The 22,857-nt window shown below is 39.7% G+C and overlaps 1 protein-coding gene across 10 annotated transcripts in view; it reads left to right on the top strand.

Moving 5' to 3' along the window:
• The window catches only part of LOC126457526 (patronin), a 403,664-nt gene that overhangs the window by 337,559 nt on the left and 43,248 nt on the right, over positions 1 to 22,857 (top strand). For 5 of the 10 annotated variants that reach the window (XM_050093876.1, XM_050093874.1, XM_050093871.1 and 2 more), the window contains 4 exons: positions 194 to 380; positions 2,647 to 2,754; positions 9,116 to 9,199; positions 18,449 to 18,547. In XM_050093876.1, coding sequence (XP_049949833.1) covers positions 194 to 380; positions 2,647 to 2,754; positions 9,116 to 9,199; positions 18,449 to 18,547 — 478 coding nt within the window. The remainder of the gene's footprint in view (positions 1 to 193; positions 381 to 2,646; positions 2,755 to 9,115; positions 9,200 to 18,448; positions 18,548 to 22,857) is intronic. The other 5 variants (XM_050093877.1, XM_050093873.1, XM_050093879.1 and 2 more) reach the window with 3 other exon arrangements.

The following is a 22,857-nucleotide window of genomic DNA, read 5'->3' as shown; positions in this document are numbered from 1 at the left end:
CTTTTGTGAATAAGAATGGGTCACCTTATTACCACCAGTGATTGTATTGTGCTTGGTAAATTAGTTTATTGCACAAACAGCTGAGGCTAGCGTAAGCCACACAGATACATGTGTTTAAATTTACTCATTTTATCATCAATAAATAACATTCTTTGTGAATTCTGGGTTATTAAAAAGTTGCTACAAATTTCAGGGTAAACTACTACCAGAAAAAGTTGAACTTTCAAATATGAAACCTGTTCCTAAGATGCGTAACAAATCATCGGCAAGTTCTCGTCCAAGGCCAAAAACAATTCATGTTGATAGTGGTAGTGTGGATGTCCAAGAAGGTATACTGAGTCCAAGCCGAAGTAAAAAAGGATCAACATCAAATCTCACAGGTATGGAGTTTTGTAACTGCCTCTCATCTGTACTGTGTATTGGTAATATATCTTTGTGGTTGCCTTTTTATATCTGTATTTTGTCTTTTCCTTAAAACAGCAGTTTTTTTTAGATGAATATATCATTTTAGTCATGGGCATCTTTTTTTTATTATTATTATTTTGTAGCTTCTGAGCAGGCTGTTCATATAATTGATTATGCTGTAATTATTCTTCACTTGTGTAGAAGCAATTTATGCTATTAAGTAATCTGTTCACATCATTGCCCACAATGTGAAAAAATTTAACATTATTGTTTATTGTTGAAATTGCATATCAGTTTTCTATTATTTTACTTTTGGAAAGTTGTTGTGTGTATTTTCTGTGCTATGCAATTGCCCTTAAGAAATTAAATGTGATTGCTGTAACTGCATATAAGTCTCCTGTGTTCATGTCTTATGTCACACTTGTTTTTATTATTATGACATTCAGGTAATTTCGTCAATACTGCAAACTATCAAATAAAATTCTCGAGCTTTCAATGGCTAGCTGTGCCATTGACGTCAGGAGTAAAACTACCGACTGCCAGGTCTGGCACTATTTCCCACATACATACGTATGATTACAGCCACTGGTACCAATCAGAGAGGGCCGAAATGATGCGTTTGCGGAAGGTGATTTGGGCAGCTCATAGCAGCTCTGGCCCACCGTAGGACTGAGTGGCATCAGGTAACATGAGGGGCCGGTGCCACGTTTGAAATTGATGCTCTTGCCTCCGTACAAGTGTTAAGCATCCATCATTGCTTCCTTCCGACATCTGAAGCCTGCCCCCATGCTCTACTCAGTGTGTATCCCTGGTCTCTTTTGAAACTGTTGCTGTTCGTTCTAATCTCAGCCTTTATATATGAATTGCAGTATGTTGACACAGGAATCAAGACTCTTGTGTTCTCAAGCTGTATTTTGCATCTGAGGCGATGCTCAGCTATGGCTGACTTGTCGAGCTCTCTTTGGTTAATATGTCTCTTGTGCTCGTTAAAATTCTCTGCAACTATACAAATTGTCTGGCCTATATAGATGCTGCCGCACTTGCAAGGGACGCTATTTACACCGGGCACATGAATAGATCTGTCATCATTAATAAGTCACAATGTATCTTGTATCTTGGAGGCGGGTCAGAACACTGGTCTCAATCCATGTGTCTGCAGCACACGTGTTAACCTGCTGTTTGTTGCCCCATAGTATGGCAGGAAAGCCACAGGCTTGCTCTCTTCTGCCGAATCACAAGTCATCCTTCTTCGGTGACATCTGAAAGCATTTGCAATGTCTGTCTTACAGTAGCCATTCTCCCTGAAAACACGCATCAAGTGCTGCAATTCAGCCTGTAGCTGGTCATCATCAGAAATAACTTTGGCTCTGTGTATTAACATATTCAGGACCACATGGTGGTGAAAACTACCAGCGTTCAAATATTGATCATTGTGTGTCAGTTTCCTGTACACTGAATGATCAGCTTACCTCCTGCCTTCTGCTCAACTAAAACATCTACGAACAGTAGTTTGCCATCCTCCTCCATCTCAGTGGTAAATTTAATATAAACGCAATCCATGCCATTCCTCATGGCTAGTATTTGATTTTGGTGGCTTACCTTTCGACAGCATAAGGGTGACGGTTAGTCTGATGTCTTCAGCTGTGTCAATTAGAGATTCTGAATGTACTGCTCTGTTCAACTAATAATCCCCAAAATTGGCAGACATTGTGGGACTGGTGAAAAATTAAGGGGTTTACTCATTGCTGTCAAAGAGCTGTCTTCCAGTTCTTATTTGGAGAGATTAACAACTGTTCTGTGGGCCTTATCGTTATCCATGTCTGTACCTCCATTAGTTAAGCAGTCAAACTTGATACATTGCATTAGCCACAGAAAGCTCAAGAATTTTATTTGAATTGAAGTGGCTTGAAACCTGAGGTTTTATTCAGTGATGTCACTGCAAAAGTCTTGAGGACACTGCAGGTTATCACTATAAAGTAAGAGGAAGGCATTACGTGGACTACAGTACAATGTTTAAGGACACAGAGATTCATTAAATTCTATTATTCAGCACTGTTGTAATGACCAGTATGCTTACGTAACTTTTGTGGCTTCCAGTCCACTGTGCTGTCAGTATTTGCATTATTATTTTCCTTCTTGTTCTTTTAAAGCATTTCCCTGTAACTGCTTTTGTTGTGCTTGATACCAGAACTTTATTTATTGAGATTTGAGTTACCTGCATGATTTTTCATTTTCTTGTAGACACAGTTTACAGCCAAAATCTGAGGAGGGATTATTATCGTGGCTCACAGGATAGTTTAACAGAAAGATTCGAAGAGCGGAGAGGTGGTCCAACCTCTCTGTTCAGAGGTGAGATTTGAAGTGTTTATGAAACTAACATTTCTTTCTTTTTTTATTTAACATTTCTGTTTTTCGGGCATTTGTCTGAGATGCTTAAAATGTGCTTCCAAAAGCATAATGATCAGTTTTGTAAAGTTGGTTCAAGGGATGGTTGCCTACAAAAACTAATGAAGAGTCTCCTATCCTAAGTGACATTTACAAAAAACAAATTATGGTTACTTTTAGATAAAATGTGAAAAAATTGCAATATTTTTGACATAAGTAATTCACTTATTCCTAAATCTTCTTCCCCTAACTTAAGCTGTAGTCTTATTTTGTATAGTATATTTGTTGACCTACTAGAGCTTTTTGTCTTCACCATGTTGTCATTTCTTCTGCTTGTTCCCATAGAACAAGCATTATATACTAAATTCTGCAGACAGTGTAACAATAGTGTTGTGTTCTTTCAACTTTTATTAATATTTCAGTCCTCATTCAGCCCAGCTTTGCTTTTTGTTGACACTTTAACCTATGCTACATAAATTTTGTTAATTTTCATCTCATCATCATGGTAAGTTTGTTGTTTGTTTGAAACCTAGAATTGTTAATTCTTGAACTGAAGAAGTTAACATGAGATCCTATTTTTCATGAATTTACCCTTAATAGTTCCACGTCATCCGAAGCCTAAAAAAAGTTCTGGCAGTTGTCAACAAAGGTGTAAAAGTTTAGTGGAAAATTGTGATGACAATTTTATTGGTATGCTGAATGTCATGTTTTAGGGTTCTCGCAATATGTTTGTACATTAATATTCGTAAAATTTATTTCCACTGCTGAACATTTTAATGTGAATGAAATTACTTTTGACACTCTTATTTGATGCAATAACTAGCACCATTACAAATTAATTACTGTAGTTTCAAGCAATGGAAAGTCCAAGTTGGATTGGAGTATCAACAAACTTGCAAGAGATAGATGGCTACTCACCATTCTGGTGGTGGTGGTGGTGGTGGTGATGTGTGTGTGTGTGTGTGTGTGTGTGTGTGTGTGTGTGTGTGTGTGTCGACCCATCCTGTGGCCAAAAGCTGAAATGTGTAACAATATTTCAGTATTTCCATTGTGCTTCACTTCTACTCAGCGTGTCATCTTTAGAGCACAATCTGTTCTTTTTGTAATATTGTTAATTACTCTGGTATGTCCTTCAGACTGAGTGAGGTGGTGCGATGGTAATACATTGGAGGGAGAATGGTTTTTCAAATCTTTCAGAATAAGTTTTAGATTTTTCATGGTTTTTTTTGAGATGTTACCTTAGAAGAGGATGTGGGCAATTTCTCCCCGTCCACCTCCCCGCCCTGCCCCTTGGTTCCCTAACTCAAGCTTGTGTCAGTCTCTAATGTCTTCACCATCAATGGGTTTTTAAATTCTAATATTCTGCCCTCCTTTGTCTTCAGAGGTGGTTCTTTTATTTGCACAAGACAAGTGTACAAAGGAAGTAACATTCCGTTAAGTACCTAATGTTAATCATTTCAGACAAATTTGTGAAACAAGGCAAAAAACAGTGTTTGTTTAGTTAATTTACAATGTTTCACCAAGAACTCACAGCTGATTTGCTCAAAACGTTAGAGAGATAAATTAAGTGCGACTTGGCACAAGAATCAGATAAAGATATGAGAAAGCAGTTTGAATTGGGATAGAAATTTAGAGAGGGGGTAGGGTGAAAGCACAATTAACTGATTGCTGACAACCAGTGGTTAAGTGGGTATTACATGACGATGCCGCAGTAGGCAGCGATAACTCGCCCATGCACAGAAGGGTGTACCACAGTGCTTTCTGCTTGTTGTTTGGTTATTGTTAGTCGGCTAGTGGCTAATTTCAGATTTTCGTGTTGGGGATCTTCTGAATTTTTTGTCCAGCAAGCATGTTTCATAAATGCAGCAAAGAACCTTTTTTCGCAGTACTCTTTTACACTAGCTGTTCGCAAAATTATTTTTTCTATTGATAACTTCGTATTCTAGAAACGTAATAGGGCAAAGAGGCATTAAGAGTCTTAAATCAACCATGCAGGGAGGAAAGGTGTATGTATGACCCACTGTAACGTAATAAGGTAGTCGGATATCGTTTTTTTTATGAGGAACATGCGTATAATGTTATACACTGATTTTTGATTTGTGTCATAGTGCCTTAGTTTACGAAAGTTCATGTTTGATTTGATTGTGTCTCTCGCTTGATTTCAGCATGCCAGAAAAGAGAAACTGGCAGTGAAAGGGAGAAAGTCCTTGCAGTTTGGCCCAGTGCAACAGATGAGGACTGCAACTTAATAACACAAGTACACCTTTAAGTATTGGTCCTTTAAAGTGTTGCAAATTGCATTGCATATGTCTACAACTACTTTTGAACTGGTGGGCCGTGCTATTCTGTGGCTAAAAGCCAGACTTAAAAGATTCCGCAGTCACCAGGAAATATATTGTTACTGTCAACCTGCAACATAACAGAGCATTTACCAGAATTTTATTCGTGACCTAGGCTGGCTTAATCACAAAACATATAAACACATAATTTAATTCTTACTTTTGAGAATATGGGAGTGCCTCTATCATGACCGTGTCACACTTGCTAATTCCATCTTCTGTCATAAACAGCAACTTCTCGAGACAGGTCATGTCCATCCTCACGAAGCTCCGAAATTCCTGCGGATCTTCAAGCCTCAATTCTTTCATAAGCAGTGAATATAATCCCCTGCCTTTGTCCCTTCTTTTCAGCCAGGATCAAACTCAACAATATCTGGCTTTTTGTTTTGTCTTCGTCCTGCCCTAATCGGAACATTTACTGTCGCTACCAGGGCAATAGCTCAATAAGAACAAAAACAAAACTCAGGGACCTCTATGAAGAGTCAGGTATTTTTATTTCATGTTAAAAAAAATTATATTCTTAAGTCCATGCCTGATATCTGCAAAGCTGTCCAAACAACACTTCAACAATTCATGTATGCATATTAACTATTTTCACTCACCAAATTAGATAGTGTGGATCATTGCTGAACAAGCAAAGTATTTATTCAGTGTAACCAGTTAATGTTTCGTTTGTAAATGTGAACAGTGAAGGGTCTTGATTGCTACTTACCAGATATTATCAACTCCTGATCAATAACTTTTACAGAAGTTTGTAAACTTTGAAAATGTCTCTTATTGTTCAAAGCCAGATATTGTGAACACCATGGAAATTCCGTTTGCGACTAACCTCCTCCTCCTCCTCCTCTCTCTCTCTCTCTCTCTCTCTCTCTCTCTCTCTCTCTCTCTCTCTCTCTCTCTCTGCATGTCTGTGCGTGTGCATGCACGATTTATTTATTTACACATGAAGTTCCATAGGACCAAATTGAGTAGCAAATCTCCAAGGTCATGGAACATGTCAATACATGGAATTACAAAAGAAACGTAATAACAGATAAAAAAAAAAAGGTTTAAGAACCCAAAAAAGTCAGTCCATAAGTTCAAGCAAATGCAATCAACAATATAATTTAAGAATCAGCTTAATTTTTCAAGGAACTCCTCAACAGAATAGCAGGAGTGAACAATGAGGAAACTCTTCAGTTTAGATTTGAGAGCACGTGGATTACTGCTAAGATTTTTGAATTCTTGTGGTAGATTATTGAAAATGAATGCAACTGTATACTGCACACCTTTGTGCACAGGAGTTAAGGAAGTCTGATCCAAATGCAGGTTGGATTTCTACCGAGTATTAACTGAGCGAAGGCTACTTATTAATGTGAATAAGCTGATATTGTTAACAAGAAATGACGATAAAGAATATATGTATATTGAGAGGAAAATGTCAAAATACCCAGACAGGAACAGGGGTTGACAAGAGGTTCGTGAACTTACACCACTTACTCCCTGAACCACCTGTTTCTGAGACAAAAATATCCTTTTAGAATGGGAAGAGTTACCCCAAAATATATACCATATGACATAAACGAATGAAAATAAGCAAATTAGACAAATTTTCGCTTCGAATGGTCACTTTCTTCAGATACCATTCAAATAGTAAAAACGGCAGCATTAAGACTTTGAACAAGATCCTGGGCATGGGCTTTCCATGACAGTTTATTATCTATCTGAACACCTAGAAATTTGATGCGTTGAGTTTCACTAATTATATGCCCATTCTGTGAAATTAAAATGTCGAGTTTTGTTGAATTGTGGGTTAGAAACTGTAAAAACTGTTTCTTACAGTGATTTAACGTTAGTTTATTTTCTACAGGCCATGAACTTATGTCATGAACTGCACTGTATGAAACCGAGCCAATGGGGAGGGACTGTAAGTTGAAGTTGAAGCTGACTGCTGACAGTGGTGACGTGACATGACGTGATGTGATGTGATGTTCCACATTTTCATCATAAAACACTTATTTATCTCCATACAATTCCAAAAACTTCACAATTTCACACTCTTGGTATTTTATCAACCAACCATATGATGACATGGTGGAGGCAAACTCGTGACTGAAAATCAAACAGATTTAATATGAGGCTGTCAGTTACATCATAGGATTTGCCATAATACTTTGTTTATATGGGCCGTAGTTCACAAAAACATGGTTCAAGTTCCTGTAGCGTGCCACGTGGGAACATACTTTAGGAAGGTTGTAAGATGAAGCTGACTGGTGACAGTGGTGGAATTCAGTGAAGTGTAAGCTGATAAGTTATTAGACAGAACTGCTGGTTAGTACTTACTGTCAGGAGGCAAAACGTGTAGTATTGCCAATAAATGCACATAAAATTAAACATACACAATACTAGCATAGCCTTAAGAACTGTTATTTCCTTGATTGGACAAGAGAGGAGGATAGGCTGGGGCAGGTTAAAAACGAAGGGTGAATCACTCTGACCACATGGTAAGAGGTATCCACCTGTAGTCTGTCGTTTTTTGTTGATTTCTCTGATTTGTCTTTCAGACTGAGCAAGGTGGTGCAATGGTAAGACATTGGACTTGCATGTGGGAGAATGTTGTTTCAAATCTTCCAGAATGCAATTTATATTTTTCATGGTTTTGGTAGATTGCTTAAAGAAAATTGTGGGATGATACCTGTAGAGGAGGAGTGGGTGATTTCCCCACCCCCACTCACCTCCCCACCCTTCCCTGTAGTTCCCTAATCAAGCTTGTGTTCGGTCTCTAATGACTTCTTCAATGGGTTGTTAAATTCTAATATTTTGTCCTCCTTTGTCTTTCAGAGGTGGTTATTTTATTTGCCCAAGACAACCAGTGTACAAAGGAAGTAACATGCTGTTCAGTACCTAATGCTAATCATTTCAGACAAATGCTCTAAACCTCCCTTCAGTCAAATCAGAGGTAACACTTGGTCCTTGTATCTCAATGTTGGAATCAGTGGCGGATACACAGGGGGGCGCACGGCCGCCCACAGTGCCACCCTTGCCACCCCAGCCAGTTAGCCCACACTCTGTTCGTTTGTTTCTTTTGCTAGTCAACTCGACTGAATCGAGTTATCAAGTAGTTGTACTTTCTATGTAGCCCATGTATCTGCGTCACTGTCTGGCACAATGATAGCTAACACATAAAACATCCTGAATAATTGTGATTCTGTTATGCAAGCATTGCCTGTTTGTCCTAGATCTGACAATCCTACTTTGCACGCGCTGTACAAAATATTTGCTTGTCCGCGTGCATCTATGGCTACAGTAGAAAGAAGGTTTTCAACATTGCAGTGTACAAAGACATGGCTGAGGTCAACAATGGAGGAGGATCGACTTAATGGCTTAGCTCTGTTGAACACTCACCCTGACACTGATTTTCCTATTGACCATGTAATTAACCAATTTGCCAGGAAGAATAGGCACACAGAATTCATCATTTAAGGAGGAGAACCACAATTGTAACTTCTTTATATCACAAGATGGCATTGTCTTGTATATGTGTGTAATCACTTTAAATAAAACTTTCTTAAACTTCGCAAGTGAGTTGATTATTTTTTATTATGCTAGTAAAAAGGTAGCTCAAGATATCTTTAGCGCCCCCTCCTTGAGGTTTTTCTGTATCCGCCACTGGTTGGAATAAAACTAACCTTTAACAAAAGAGTCCTATAAATAATGTTGTCTTTGAGTAGTGTGCACGTTCCTGGACTTTGTTAGTACATTCTGTAAAACAGTATATTCCTTTCTCTTGCATATGCCGTAAGACTCCTATTTTGGAAGTAATATAATAAATGTCATAAAATATTTTTTACACTTCTTATTATTGCATTTTTTGTTAAGTTTTAAGGAGGAAATTAAATATATGAAAGTGAGTAGTTAAAGGCATGATATGTTTTATTTTCTGAATGGCACATTCTTTTTTTTCCCTAATTAATGTTGTGGTTTGTCATGTGACACTCACTTTGCAGATTCTCCAGATGATGGTCGGGGAGCATCACCTTGTCGTAGTGTCAACCAACTTGGCAGGAGAGGATCTTACAAAACTTCACGAGGTATGTTCAGCTGTATATATATCACTGCATCCAAACTGTCTTAACGTTATGAGACTACCCCAGGGGCTCATGGCTCTTTTGTGAATTTGTGCTTGGCGCATATGGGGCCTCAAGCTATTGCAGCCCTTTCTTCCTTCCCTGGCTGCATTCCTTTTCCCATGCCTCTCCTTGCCTATCCTTGCTCCTTTCCTTTTGCCACTCCTTCCCCTCTCTTGCTGTCCTTGTCTACGTTGGCCCTGCTATCCTCCTGGTTCTGCTATCCCTTATGATTTTGTTCCTCCCCTGCCCCTGTTTTGGGGTTTGACCTCCCCTCCTAAATGTTGTCTCCATAGTGTGAGCTAACTGGGAAAGAACACCTTACTTATCATCTTTGTCATGTGGCCTTATAGCCTCTTCCATCTTTTCCTGTTGCCTCCCTGTGTATGCCTTGGTGTGGTTGCTTGTCATTCTGGAGCATCAGAACTCTGAGCAGTGGCCTCCATACCAGACAGCCCTTGTTATGGCTGAGTAGTGGCTATAAGAGAGTTCTTGATCAGAGTAGGTGGTGTCAGGATGGACACTTTGCGTATGAAACATATTAAGTTCCAAAAACTGGCCATTCTTCTATGTCCGTATCTTTAGTTGGAAGTGGATACTTCAATTCTGCTTCTTGTGACCGTGTGGCCTTTCCTTCCATGGCTATCCCCTGGGAGGAGAGCCAGGCTATGGTCAAACACTTCCCCACTACCTAGTCTGTACCAGAATTGACAGGGACACTTTCACCACCAACAACCCATTATTTTTTTGTAGGAGCTATTGAAGACATGTTTGGCAAAGTGGACTCTGAGTAAGGTGTGGTCAGGTTTGCTGTTGATCAAAACTATTACTGCCACCCAGTCTGCGGCTCTTCGTGCTTGGGGCCATCTTGTTGACATCCCAGTGCCCATTAGTCACCACCAATATTTGAATATGGTTCAAGACGTCATTTTTCATAGGGACCTTATCCTCCTAACTGGTGAGCTACTAAGCACAAATCTGAAACGGTGGGGCATTTATTTTGTTTAGCGTGTTCAGAAAGGCCTTGGACAATCACATCAATACCGGTACCTTTATTTTGACATTTGATGGAGATCCCTACAGTTTATCACTGTGATGTGATGTGATGTGAAGTTGTACATCTTGCCACCCGTGAGGTGTTTCTGGCGTTTGAATTTAGATCACATCTTCTCGCTGTACAGTGGATCCTCTGTGCGGTGAATCTGTATGCCCACTCCATGAGAGGAGCTCCTGTGAACAGCCACCTGTATATGTTTGTCTCGGCTGTCACTCTCCATGCTCACCAGATAACCCAGCTTATAAGAAGGAGAAGAAGATCCAGAAGCATCAGTACTTTGATCGTTTATCTTACACTGAGGGTAATCGGATATATGACTGTCTTCACCCTCTCCCATCCTCTGCCCTTCTTATACTAGCCTCACCTCCTTTCTTCTCCCCTTCCCCTGTGGTTTCCACACCCTCCTCTCTGTGTGCCGCTCTTCCTACCAAGCCAGGGAAAGAGTAGAGTCCCTCTTCTTTGGAGTCTGCCGGTGATGGGACACTCTCCAGTGACCCCTTTCTGTGGCGTCACACACACACACACACACACACACACACACACACAGCAGGTTTGACAATTTGTTTATAGATATGTCGTCACCCCATCCTTGTCATTGATGGGTGGTGACCCAGCAAATGTGACTGGCTTCGGTCCATTTACCTCCCATTTCGATCCTTGTTCTGTGCTTATTCATCAGAATTGTAAAGGATACTACTGTCACTTTCTGGAGTTGTAATACCTTATTTCCTCCTATTCTTCAGTGTGTGTCCATCTACAGGAATCTCATTTTACTGACATGCACTCACTGACTCTCTTTTGTGTCTGCTTTGTCAGAACTGATTCGATCATTTGACAGCTTCTAGTGGCGCTTGCATTTGGTCCGTACAGACTTTGCTAGTACATGGATCGCCCTTCATAGCACATTCGAAGTGGTTACCATCTGGGTCCACTTTGGCTTAGCAGTAACAGTTTTCAATATCTACCTCCCTCCTGACAGGCAACCTCTGCCTTCTACTCTCAGCTCTGTCATCCTACAGCAACTTCCCCCACCCTTCCCCCCACACTTTTCCCACCCTTCCTCCTCCTCGGGGATTTTAATGCCAATCACTCTTTGGTGGCAGAGTACTTTATTATCTGGTCAGGGTCTCTTCATAGACCATTTTCTTGCCGACCACAACCTGCGCCTTCTTAATGATGATTACCCTATCCATCCTAGTGCAGCTTATGGCACTTTCCCTGCCATCGATCTTTTGCTCCATTCCCCCTCCCCTTCTCCCTTCATTACACCAGTTGCCACTAGTGACCACTCCCCTTTGATTTAATTTTGGGGAAAATTTAAGTTATATCGAAATAAGAGGCAAAAGGGAAATGGAGGTGGCGTATTTGACGCAGTAGACAAGAAACTGAAATCCAAGGAGGTAGAAATTGAAGCTGCATGAGAGATTGTTTGGGCAAGACTCAGTATCGGAGATAGACTTAAAATGATGATGCGATCCTTCTATCCCCCACCATACTCATCTCGTGAATTAACTGAAAACTCCAGTGAAAACCTCAGTTCACTTGTATGTAAGTTCCCCCATCATACTATAATAATCGGTTGAAACATTAATCATCCAATAATTAATTGGAAAAATTACAGTTTTGTAAGTGGTGGGTATGGTAAGACAACCTGTGAAACTTGACTAAATGCCTTGTCTGAAAACTACCTAGATCAGATAATTAGGAACTCCACTCATGATGGAAATATATTGGATCTAATGGCAACAAATAGACCTGACCTCTTTGCGGATATCCACATCGAAACTGGTATCGGTGACCATGACACAGCTGTGGCAACAATGATAACCAAAGTAGAAAGGACAGCTAAAACTAGCAGAAAGATACATACATTTAGTAAACAGAATTAAAAAAAATACAAAAAAAACAAAAACAAAAAAAAAGTGTCACGTCTCAATCAGGAAATTGAAACTGTCAGTACAGGGTAGGGAGCATGTAGAGGAACTCTGGCTCAAGTTTAAAAGAATAGTTGACCATGCACTGGATAGACATGTACCCAGAATAGGTCATGACTGGAGGGAACCCCCATGGTATACAGCCACAGTAAAAAAACTTCCAAAGAAATAGAGGCTACTGCATAATAGGTGTAAAACAAAGTCTAGGGCTATAGACAGAGATATGCTGAATGAAACACATTTGGGTGCCAAGAGAGCAGTGCATGAAGCTTTCAATGACTACTGAAGCAGAATATTGTAAAGTGATCTTTCACAGAACCCAAAGAAATTCTGGTTGCATATAAAGGCTGTTGGTGGCATCAAAGTTATTGTCCAGTCTGTAGTGAATGAGACAGGAACTGAAATTGAGGGTAGCAAAACAAAAGCTGAAAGGCTTAACTCCATTTTCAAATGTTCCTTTACAAAGGAAACCCAGGAGAATTGCCACAATTTAATCCTCATACCACTGAAAAGATGAATAAAATAAGTATTAGTGTCAGTGGTGTTGAGAAACCGCTGAAATAGTTAAAACTGAACAAAGCGCCAGCACCTGATGGAAGCACTGTTAGATTGTATACTGAATTTGCGGCTGAGTTAGCCCCTCTTGTAGTCTGTTGTAGATCTCTTGAACAAAAAATCATGCCAAGTTCTTACAAAAAGGCACAGGTTGCACCTGTATACAAGAAATATAGTAGAAGTGATCCACAAAACTAACGTCCTATATCCTTGACAGCAATTTGTTGTAGAATTTTGGAACGCATTCTGACCTCAAACATAATGGTGTATCTTGAACAGAACGGCCTCCTCAATGCCAACCAGCATGCATTTCGAAAACATCTATCATGTGAAACCCAACTCGTACTTTCCTCACGTGACACACACTGAAAGCTGTGGATCAAGGCAATCTGGTAGACACAGTATTTCTTGATTTTCGAAGAGCATTTGACTCAGTACCATACTGTGGCTATTGTCAAAAGTATGATCATAAGGGGTATCAAGTGAAATTTGTGACTGGATTGAGGACTTTCTGGTAGGGAGGATGCAGTATGTTATTTTGGATGGAGAGTCCATCGTTGGATGTAGATGTTATTTCAGGTGTGCCCAAGGCAAGTTTGTCGGGACCATTACTGTTCATATTGTGTATTAATGACCCATGCAGACAATATTAATAGTAACATCAGGCTTTTTGCAGATGATGCATTTATCTGTAATGAGGTGCTATCTGAAAGAAGCTACATAAATATTCAACCAGGTTGTGATAAGATTTCAAAGTGATGCAGACACTGGTGACTTGCTATAAATGTTCGGAAATGTAAAGTCTTGCACTTCACAAAATGGAAAAAATGTAGTATTCTGTGACAGTAATATCAGTGAGTCACTGTTGGAATCGGCCAACTCATACAAATACCTGGGTGTAACACTTTGTAGGACATGAAGTGGAATGATCACATAGGTTTAGTGGTGGGTAAAGCAGGTGGTAGACTTCAGTTCATTGGTAGAATACTGGGGAAGTGCAGTCAATCTACAAAGGAGATTGCTTACAAATTACTTGTGTGACCAGTTGTAGAGTAATGGTTAAGTGTGTGGGACCCATACCAAATAGGACTAACAGCGGATATTGATTGTATTCGTAGAAGGGCAGCACGTACGGTCGCAGGTTTGTTTAATCCGTGGGAGAGTGTCACACAGATACTGAAGAAACTGAACTGGAAGACTCTTGAAGATAGACATAAACTATCCCAGGAAAGTCTCTTAACAAAGTTTCAGGAACAGGCTTCAAATCGAGAGTCTAGGGATGTACTACAACACCCTACATATCGCTCGCATAGGGATCATGAAGATAAGGTTAGAATAATTACTGCCCACACAGAGGCATTCAAATAATCATTTTTTCCTTGCTCCATACATGAATGGAATAAAAGAAACCCTAATAACTGGTATAATGGGACGTACCATTTGCCAAGCACCTCACGGTGGTTTGTAGAGTATGACTGTAGATGTAGATTCTCTCATTTCCATCCGTGTACTGCCGGTCTGATTACCCTTAAGTGCCTCATGCCAAATCCGTATACTTAATGAAACAGAGCAATTAGATGTGTTGGGAATGCTTTGCCCCCTCACTAGGTTCTCCTCCTCTCTCTTCATCATGGATGTGGGCTATACTTCACACCCTCCAAGGTTGCCAACAGCCATCTTCCATCCCAGGCCTTGCCTGCCTGGGTGACATTTTTATGGACCCATTGGTTCTTGTGGAATACCTTGTGACTCATTTTGTGACGGCATCGGTGTTAGCATCCTATCTGATTGCCTTCCTCCTCTGGAAACATTAGGCCCAAAGCTTCTCACTTAAGTTTTACTCCTTGTCAGATGGAATCCTGCAATGAACCTTTTTCTGAGTGAGAACTTCTGGCCTTCTCCTCCTCCCACAGTTCATCTCCTGGCCCCAATTATGTCCTTAACCTATTGTTTCAACACCTCAATCCTCCATGATAACCATATTTCCTGTGGTAATATAACAGTATTTGGCTCCAAAGTATTTTCCTCTCTCATTGTAGGGACAGTATTGTGGTCATGTCCTTAAGCTCGATAAGGATCTGTTGTCCCGTGGTAGTTACCGGCTGATCAGATGTGGTAGAGCACTTGCCTGTGCAGGGCAAAGGTCTCGAGTTCAATTCTCTGTCCGGCACACAGTTTTAATCTGCCAGGAAGTTTTATAACAGCACACACTCTGCTGCAGAATGAAAGTTTGATACTGGCTGATCAGTCTGACAAATATCCCCTGCAAGTTATTTCAATGGATGGTGGCTCATTGGCTCTGTTGGCTCCTCAAATCGTGGGACCTTTGGTCTCCTTACTAGTGCAGCTTTCGGAGGGATTGTCTCTGACTGATCATCTGATTTCATTAAAAATCATAGTTCGGCAGGCCTTTTCTCAGTGCCACTATCATCTTGTCACAGTTTTCTTCAGTCTTCATAAGGTCTACAACATACCTTGACTGTACCACATCTTTCTTACACTCCATGAGTGGGGTCTTTGGGGGCCCTCCTGAGTTTTATTTGCCAGTTCATGTCCTATCGGTCATTCAGAGTACAGGTCAGCACAGCTCCAGCTGTCTGCAGACTGAGGAGAATGGTGTTTCACAGGATTGTTCATTAAGTGTCCTTTTCTGCATTGCCATTAATGGACTCACGGCCTCTGTTGGACAGTTCGTCACCCCTACTGTGTATTTGGATGGTTTCTGCATTGTTGCGAGCTTCCACTCGGTGGCCTCTACAGAGCAGCAGCTTCAAGGTGCCATCTAGTGCACTTCTGTATGGACTTTTCTCCCATTATTTTCAATTGTCTCCCCTTAAATCACAGGTGTTACAGCCCTGTTGCTGTGCTATGGTCCATCCTGATCCAGAGCTATGCCTAGACTCCTTACATCTGACCAAGAGCCCCCAGTTCCATGTCATGGGCCTTCTTTTTGACAACAAGGCTACTTGGTTGCCCCATATTTGCCTTCTGAAGATTGACTGTTTCTTTAAACTCAAATGTCCTTCGCATTCTTGCTGACATCTCTTAGGACACGAATCGTTGCTCTTCTCACCTTTATTGGGCCGCAGTTTGTCCACCATTATGGTATCGGCTTGGCCATATGACCACTAGTGCCTTTCACACTAACCATGTCAATAGTTTCCTGCTTGATGCTGGGATCCCCCCTACCCTTTGGTTCAGTGGTACCAGCTCTTGGTTTCTAATGCCATCACTATCCAATCTTTCCCTGCTCACTCCTCATATTCTATTCTTTCCATGGCTCCAGGACGTCACCTGCCTGCTGTCCACCTTCTGACGGGTTTATCCATTGTGCTCCGCCTTGCTTCTCTACGCTGCAGTGGTCATCTTCCCTCTGTGTGTGGTTCCCTACATTGTCTCCCTAACACATCCCTTGGTTCCTTGGGCCCAGATTCGAATGGATATCTCCTGGGGTTCAAAAGCCTCCTCTACCTGGTGTGTTGTTTGGTCCACCTGCTTTTATGGGAGTGTCAGGGTGTTATTGTTTTTTACACCGATGGCTGTAAATGTGCCGATCACATGGGATGTGTGTTGGCCTGGAACTCATCTTGCCCGTCATGTGTGAGATATTTATTGTGGAACTGATAGTCATTTACCACGACCTTTGCTTTATTAAACTGCCCTCCCTCACCAGAGTATTGTTAAGTGTCAACTCGATGAATGACCTTCAGGCTATAACTTCCTGCAATTAAAGGGACTCCCGCCATGTGGAGTTCTTCTTTCCATCTGTCCTGGTGGTGGGGAATCTACCATCCTATGCCGTCTTTGTATCAGGCATACCAGGTTGATCAATGGTTTTTTTACTCTGTAATGAGCCCTCCCCCCTCCCTCTTTGTAGTTGCAGGACTCCCTCACTGTGATACTTATTGTGATACACCCTCCAACTTTCCTTGTTGTGGGTGTTAGTGGACGACACATGCATGGTTACACCCCTCCTCGGTTTTCTTCATCTAAGTGATTGAATTTCCTTCCAGAATTGAAGTCTCTCAGTTAATGTTGGCATTGGTTTGGGAGGCCTTTGGCCTTGCTTACATACCAGCCATGGTTTCTCTCTCCTTTTGCCCAAATTTTGTCTGGTCTTTTGTGCTGTTTTGTTCCCCCTTCTTATTTTGTCTTCACCTATTGATGTCCCAGTAGTATTGCGATCATGGTGTGGCATCATGTGGGTATCAACATGGGTTGGCAGCACTGCCGGCACCGTCCTGTCACTTAGCACCTCTGGGGCACCACCTGCTCTCACCCCTGCCCCTCCTGTTCTTTATTATTCCTGATGCCCAGCATTCTTTCTGTCTCGTTGTTTTTGGTGTTTTCCTTTCTCAATGACTGGGTGCTGTTGGTGGTGTTCCTCCCTTAGTGGCTGCTACCTTGGACCATGGGACCAACGATGTCACTGTTTGGTTCCCTCTCGCCTCTGCCAATATCAACCAACCAACCAACATTATGAGAAAAATAGTCTAGAATTGCTACAAAATGACCTTGTTCCAGGTATCTAGAAAAGGTGCATTAGGATATTATGCACCAGGAATCTGACAAACACCAAATGAAATACTGAAACTTCCAGCAATGCTTGAATTGTGGTCATGTTAATGAATTGTGTGTCATTAAAAATAAATACCATAATACTAAAAATATTTGGCATAAGACACTAAATTAAGCCATATTTTGTTTTCTGACAAATTGTGAGTTAGTTTCAAGCCTAACAACCCCTTACCTAACACCTAATGCAGCTTATAGCAACTCTGAAAATGAAACATGTTTGAAAATGTTTGTTGGTAAATTTATTCAATAGTTAACATCATGATGATTAAATGAAAACTCCCTGCCAGTTCTAAGAAGACTTCCTGTAAAATCTCACTAAGGACAAAGTAGTTTTCAGAACATGCACATTGCAGATGGTTCAGAGAACCACATTTACATGAGTTTTATCTATGAATCATTGGAATTTAAAACCATTCACACACCAGGGACTGCACAAAGTTTATGTTATTCAAAAATTGTAATATCTGTAAGCCTGATTTAAAACAAAAGAAAACTTTGATACTATACTTTATGGATGTTACACTTATAAAACAAGCAGCAAGATATTTCACATAGTCATGTGCTTTTTTTAAGACTCTGTAGTAATGTAAGGTACAATAAAATATTTTGAGAGGCTGAACTCTTCTCTGTACAGCATTGTGTGCATTGTGGCGAAACAGCCTGAAAGATTAAAACTGTGTGCCAGCCCGGGATGTGATGATCTTCCTAAAGATCTTGCCCTGGGTTGTAGCTGTGGACTAGCACACTGTTCTAACCTTTCTCAGAGCTTAAAAAATGTTCTGCCAGTAGCACTTTCTAGTGTGTTGACATCGTGACTCGTTGAAGTGTAGTACTATTTAAAATTTAAAGTACAGAAATATCAACAAAGACAGGCATTAAAGCCATTGTTTTATAATCATATAAGTAGAGAGGTTATTTCCAGTGCTGTTATACTGTACAATTTGTGTTGCAAGCAGTGCAGATATTCACTATTGAAAATTTTGTGCTATGACTCTTAGATTATTCAGATTAAGCAACACATTATCTTAACAATTTATAATAATTGTTCTTTATGTAATATTAAGCTATGCTGAAATATAATATTTCCAGATGTTTCGGAACCAGGTCAAGTTAGAGGTCGACAGAAATATCCTACTTATCAGGGAAACTTTAGGGGAAGGAAATCAAATTCACTTATGAATTTAAGTGGTAAGAAGCATTGATCTTCCTAAAGGACTCAGCATGTAGCTAATCCCTGGTGGATGGATTTCTAATCAACCTGTTTAATCTCACTATTGAAAGGCTTTCATAGACTGTTTACCCTTTGTGTACGAGGTGATGGTTCATTGGGAACTTCTGTATTCATTTAATACATGCTGCACATTTAGCATTGATTAATAGCCTAAAAACCCACAAGTTCACTAAGGCTATAACATGACTGCCACATGTAATGGTGAAGTTTTATAAATTAGAAGTTCTCTGCATGATAATGTGAAGTCGTTTTATTCTTATAAAATTTCTATTTTGCATTGAATACAAAATAAAGAGTGCAGTTACTTTTTCCACAATTTAATTTGATTGTCAAGCTAAATATTATGCCAAAAGCTGAAATGAATTATGAGAGATAATGGGGAAAAGGACATACTGATTCAGAGTGAAAATTTTGTAGCAGCAGTAGATCAACCAAAATGTTCTTAATGCTAATGTGGTGGACCTAAAGGTAAGTTAAGAAATGACAAAGAGGATTTCTCATTTCGTGTAAAACAGTCCTGTTAAGCAGTTTAATGTTCTTTAATGATACATAAAATGGAGAGCTTAAGTAGATCATTTATGCCTGACTATTTTTTTAAATCAAGGTTGTTATTGCATTAAAATTGAGAGAGTAACATTAGATTCCTAGAAATGAAATGTAGAAATTAAGCAATCAGCAGGGTGTAATAGGTATTAATCTTGATCATAGTGTTTATATTTGTTTATTGTTTGAAAATTGTGCGAGAGCATGGAATGGAAAGTGTGCTTGGTAATGAGGACAGTACAGTACAGTACTATTCTCCAGAAGGAAATACGTGAGATAATCATGTGCTCAAGACAATATTTCACTTATCATCCCAATCCTATTCTTTCTGAGCTGCCTATCTTTGTCCAGCATCTAATTCTCCCGATAAATTCTTAATCTTTTGGCTAATGTTATTTTGAGTTGTCTGTGGATACTATTTTGTGTTGCAGCTCAAGCAGCACTACAGCATCTCAAGAGCCATGTTTTGGGGTGCAAGTAACTAGGGTATTCAAAAGAACACTTATTATGAATAGTGTGTCGTACTTCATGATAAAGCACTGAAACTGTTCAATATTTTCATTCCTCATATTTTTATTTGCATTAATTTTCATAAGATTATAACCAGCATTATATTTCAAGATATTGATTCCTGTACAGGTTGTCACGTATTGACCACATAATCTCGCCTGGGCACGAAGTAGTGATAGTGTCTAACGCAAATAATACAGACGAAAGTGTTCACAAAAGTTGGCAGTGTGAATGGAGGGAGACTGAGGCCAGCAATATTACCTGTGTGCTGGTTTTTTAATATGAATGTGATGCTGATGAATACCACTTGTCCAAGTATCTTTGGCATTGCAGAATTATTCCATATCAGTATTAGAGTGGCACCCATCAAAAGCCGTCAGCAGATTACCCCATCCTGCATCACTTCTGATCCTATGAATTCACTTATGTTTGTTATATGACCCCTGTAGAATGCCAGAGAGAATAAAAAAAAAAATCAATTCATTGCTCCAAAAACTGATTTGAGATTTGTGATAACAAAAATATGACTGTTGATTTCATTGCATTCATTGACATAATGTTGTGCATTGTATGTACATATAAGCTACTTACTGCAGGTATTATTCAGAATTACTTCCACGGTCCACAATCCACACATTAATGTAACAAAATACTTTGCTGATGGTAACACTGATGTCTACGCATGGAACAATATCAGTTCCATTGCATTTGCAGATGACATAGCATATCTGGTCATTTGTCATTTTGAGAGTCCTCAGAGAAAAATATTTTGGGATATATATCTGGAGAACAAAGTGGCCTTAACATGTGAACAATTTAATAGCCCATCTTGCAAAAAGGAAACATGTGAACATAACTCATTCTCTTTTTCGCATCACAGCAGGCCAGAAAAGTTAATTTATTTCTGTGTAAGCCTTTCCTGAGGTTATTTGTGTGGAGTGTAGCCATGTATGGAAATGAAATACGGATGATAAACACTTTAAACAAGAAGAAAATAGAAGCTTTTGAAATATGGTGCTACAGAAGAATGCTGAAGGTTGGATGGATGGATGGTATAACTACTAATGATCAGCTACTAACTAGAATTGGGCAGAAAATTGTGGCACAATTTGACTAAAAGATGGGATTGATTGATAGAACACATTCAGAGACATCACTGGATTACCAATTTAGTACTGGAAGGGAGTGTGGGGGTAAAAATCATAGAGGGAAACAGAGATGAATACAGGAAGTGAATTCAGAAGGGTGTGGAGTGCAGTAGTTACTTAGAGATGGAGCACCTTACACAGGATAGGATAGCATGGATAGTTGCATTGAACCATTATTCAAAATAACCTGGATGGAAAAATATGTAAAATAAGAAAAAGGCAACCATTCACCTTTAGTGAATTAAAGTGTGGAGCATAGAAACACATAACAGAAAGTAATATTCACACTAACTTTGAACTCTAGAAAAAAGAGCAAGAGCTTGAAACTAGTGTGAATATTGTTTTCTGTTAGATATTTCTGTGCTCCTTACATCAGTCCACTATAAGTGAGGGTTGACTCTGCCTTATTTTATGTTATTTCTATCTATATATCTACTGTTCATTGAAGCTGAAATGTTGTGCACATATAGCTGGAAGATTTTCTTTTGTCCAGTGATGGTTCTTATGATCTGGCAGCACCTCATCTCAAGAGAAACTGTTCTGCCATCTCCCCAACTGTGACAAGATGAATTTTAAATCCTTGTGACTGCAGTTTAGAAACAGATCTCAAAAATTACATTTTATCAGATTTTTTGCATTATGTTAACTTTACTACTCCTCAGTTTTTGCAATGAGGATAGAATATATGGTGAATAGTGGTTCCTTTCAACTTACGTAAGTACCTGGTTGATATGCCTGGTTGATAGAGTATATGGATTAATTTGTTGCATTGCAGTCAGTTAATTTATGAGGAGAGTACACGCATAATCCAGAACCTTTGTAAATAGCTTTACTAGTATAAGAATATTTTGATGAAGATTATTTATTGTTGTGTATTTTGTCATGGCCAAGTAGAATTTACCGCTACATCAGGTCTGCAGTGTACTGGTCAACTAGGTCCAAAGGAGTAGACTAGAATAATGTAACTTCCTGGCAGATTTAAACTGTGTGCCCGACCGAGACTCGAACTCGGGACCTTTGCCTTTCGCGGGCTAGTGCTCTACCAACTGAGCTACCGAAGCACGACTCACGCCCGGTCCTCACAGCTTTACTTCTATCAGTATCTCGTCTCCTACCTTCCAAACTTTACAGAAGCTCTCCTGCGAAACATGCAGAACTAGCACTCCTGAAAGAAAGGATATTTCGGAGACATGGCTTAGCCACAGCCTGGGGCATGTTTCCAGAATGAGATTTTCACTCTGCACTAGCCCGCAAAAGGCAAAGGTCCTGAGTTCGAGTCTCGGTCGGGCACACAGTTTTAATCTGCCAGGAAGTTTCATATCAACACACACTTCGCTGCAGAGTGAAAATCTCATTCTAGAATAATGTACTACTTGATTCCATGACTCATTAACATAAAAAACACAGTTATGAAGAGTCAGTTTTAGGTAAGGGATGAAAATATACCGTAGTGCCTCTATAAACACTAAGAAAATCATTCTGTTACCAAATAATAAAATCAGTTTTGACTGACTGTATTGTATATCAGGGTGTATACGAACGTGGAGATGCGGGAAAAACCTGGGGAATTTTTCATTGTTTTAGTTTTCAGTTAAATTTTTGTAATTTTGACTGGTAAGAACCGATACTCTACCAAAGGATATTACTGTACCTCCATACTGCAGAATAATACTTCAACAATAAAATGTAAACGAGAGAAAAAAAATGAAAATAACATAAATTGCACAGGAAATGCACCGTACACAACAGTAAACAGTGCTCATGCAAGCTTCTCTTGCAGCTCAGTAAACAGTGCTCATGCAAGCTTCTCTTGCAGCTTATTAACCTTAGAGACCAATTTTATATGTGAAAGCTTTGCTTTTCTTGTAACAAAACTATGTATATTAATTTAAACTATTAACTTTCCTTGTTTTTTGTTCGCACTACTTAACAGTGATGTTTCTGTTAGCTGACAACATCACATGCCCTATGCTCTGAATATCTGCTGTCATCGGCTGGCGAGATCACGTGACATGAGCTATGACTGGCTTACAAAAGTGCTTTGCAGTCTCGATTTCAATTATTCG

Source organism: Schistocerca serialis, chromosome 2 (genome assembly GCF_023864345.2).
Source record: "Schistocerca serialis cubense isolate TAMUIC-IGC-003099 chromosome 2, iqSchSeri2.2, whole genome shotgun sequence".
NCBI classification, from domain to species: domain Eukaryota; kingdom Metazoa; phylum Arthropoda; class Insecta; order Orthoptera; family Acrididae; genus Schistocerca; species Schistocerca serialis.
This window is presented reverse-complemented; position numbering and strand designations above follow the sequence as displayed.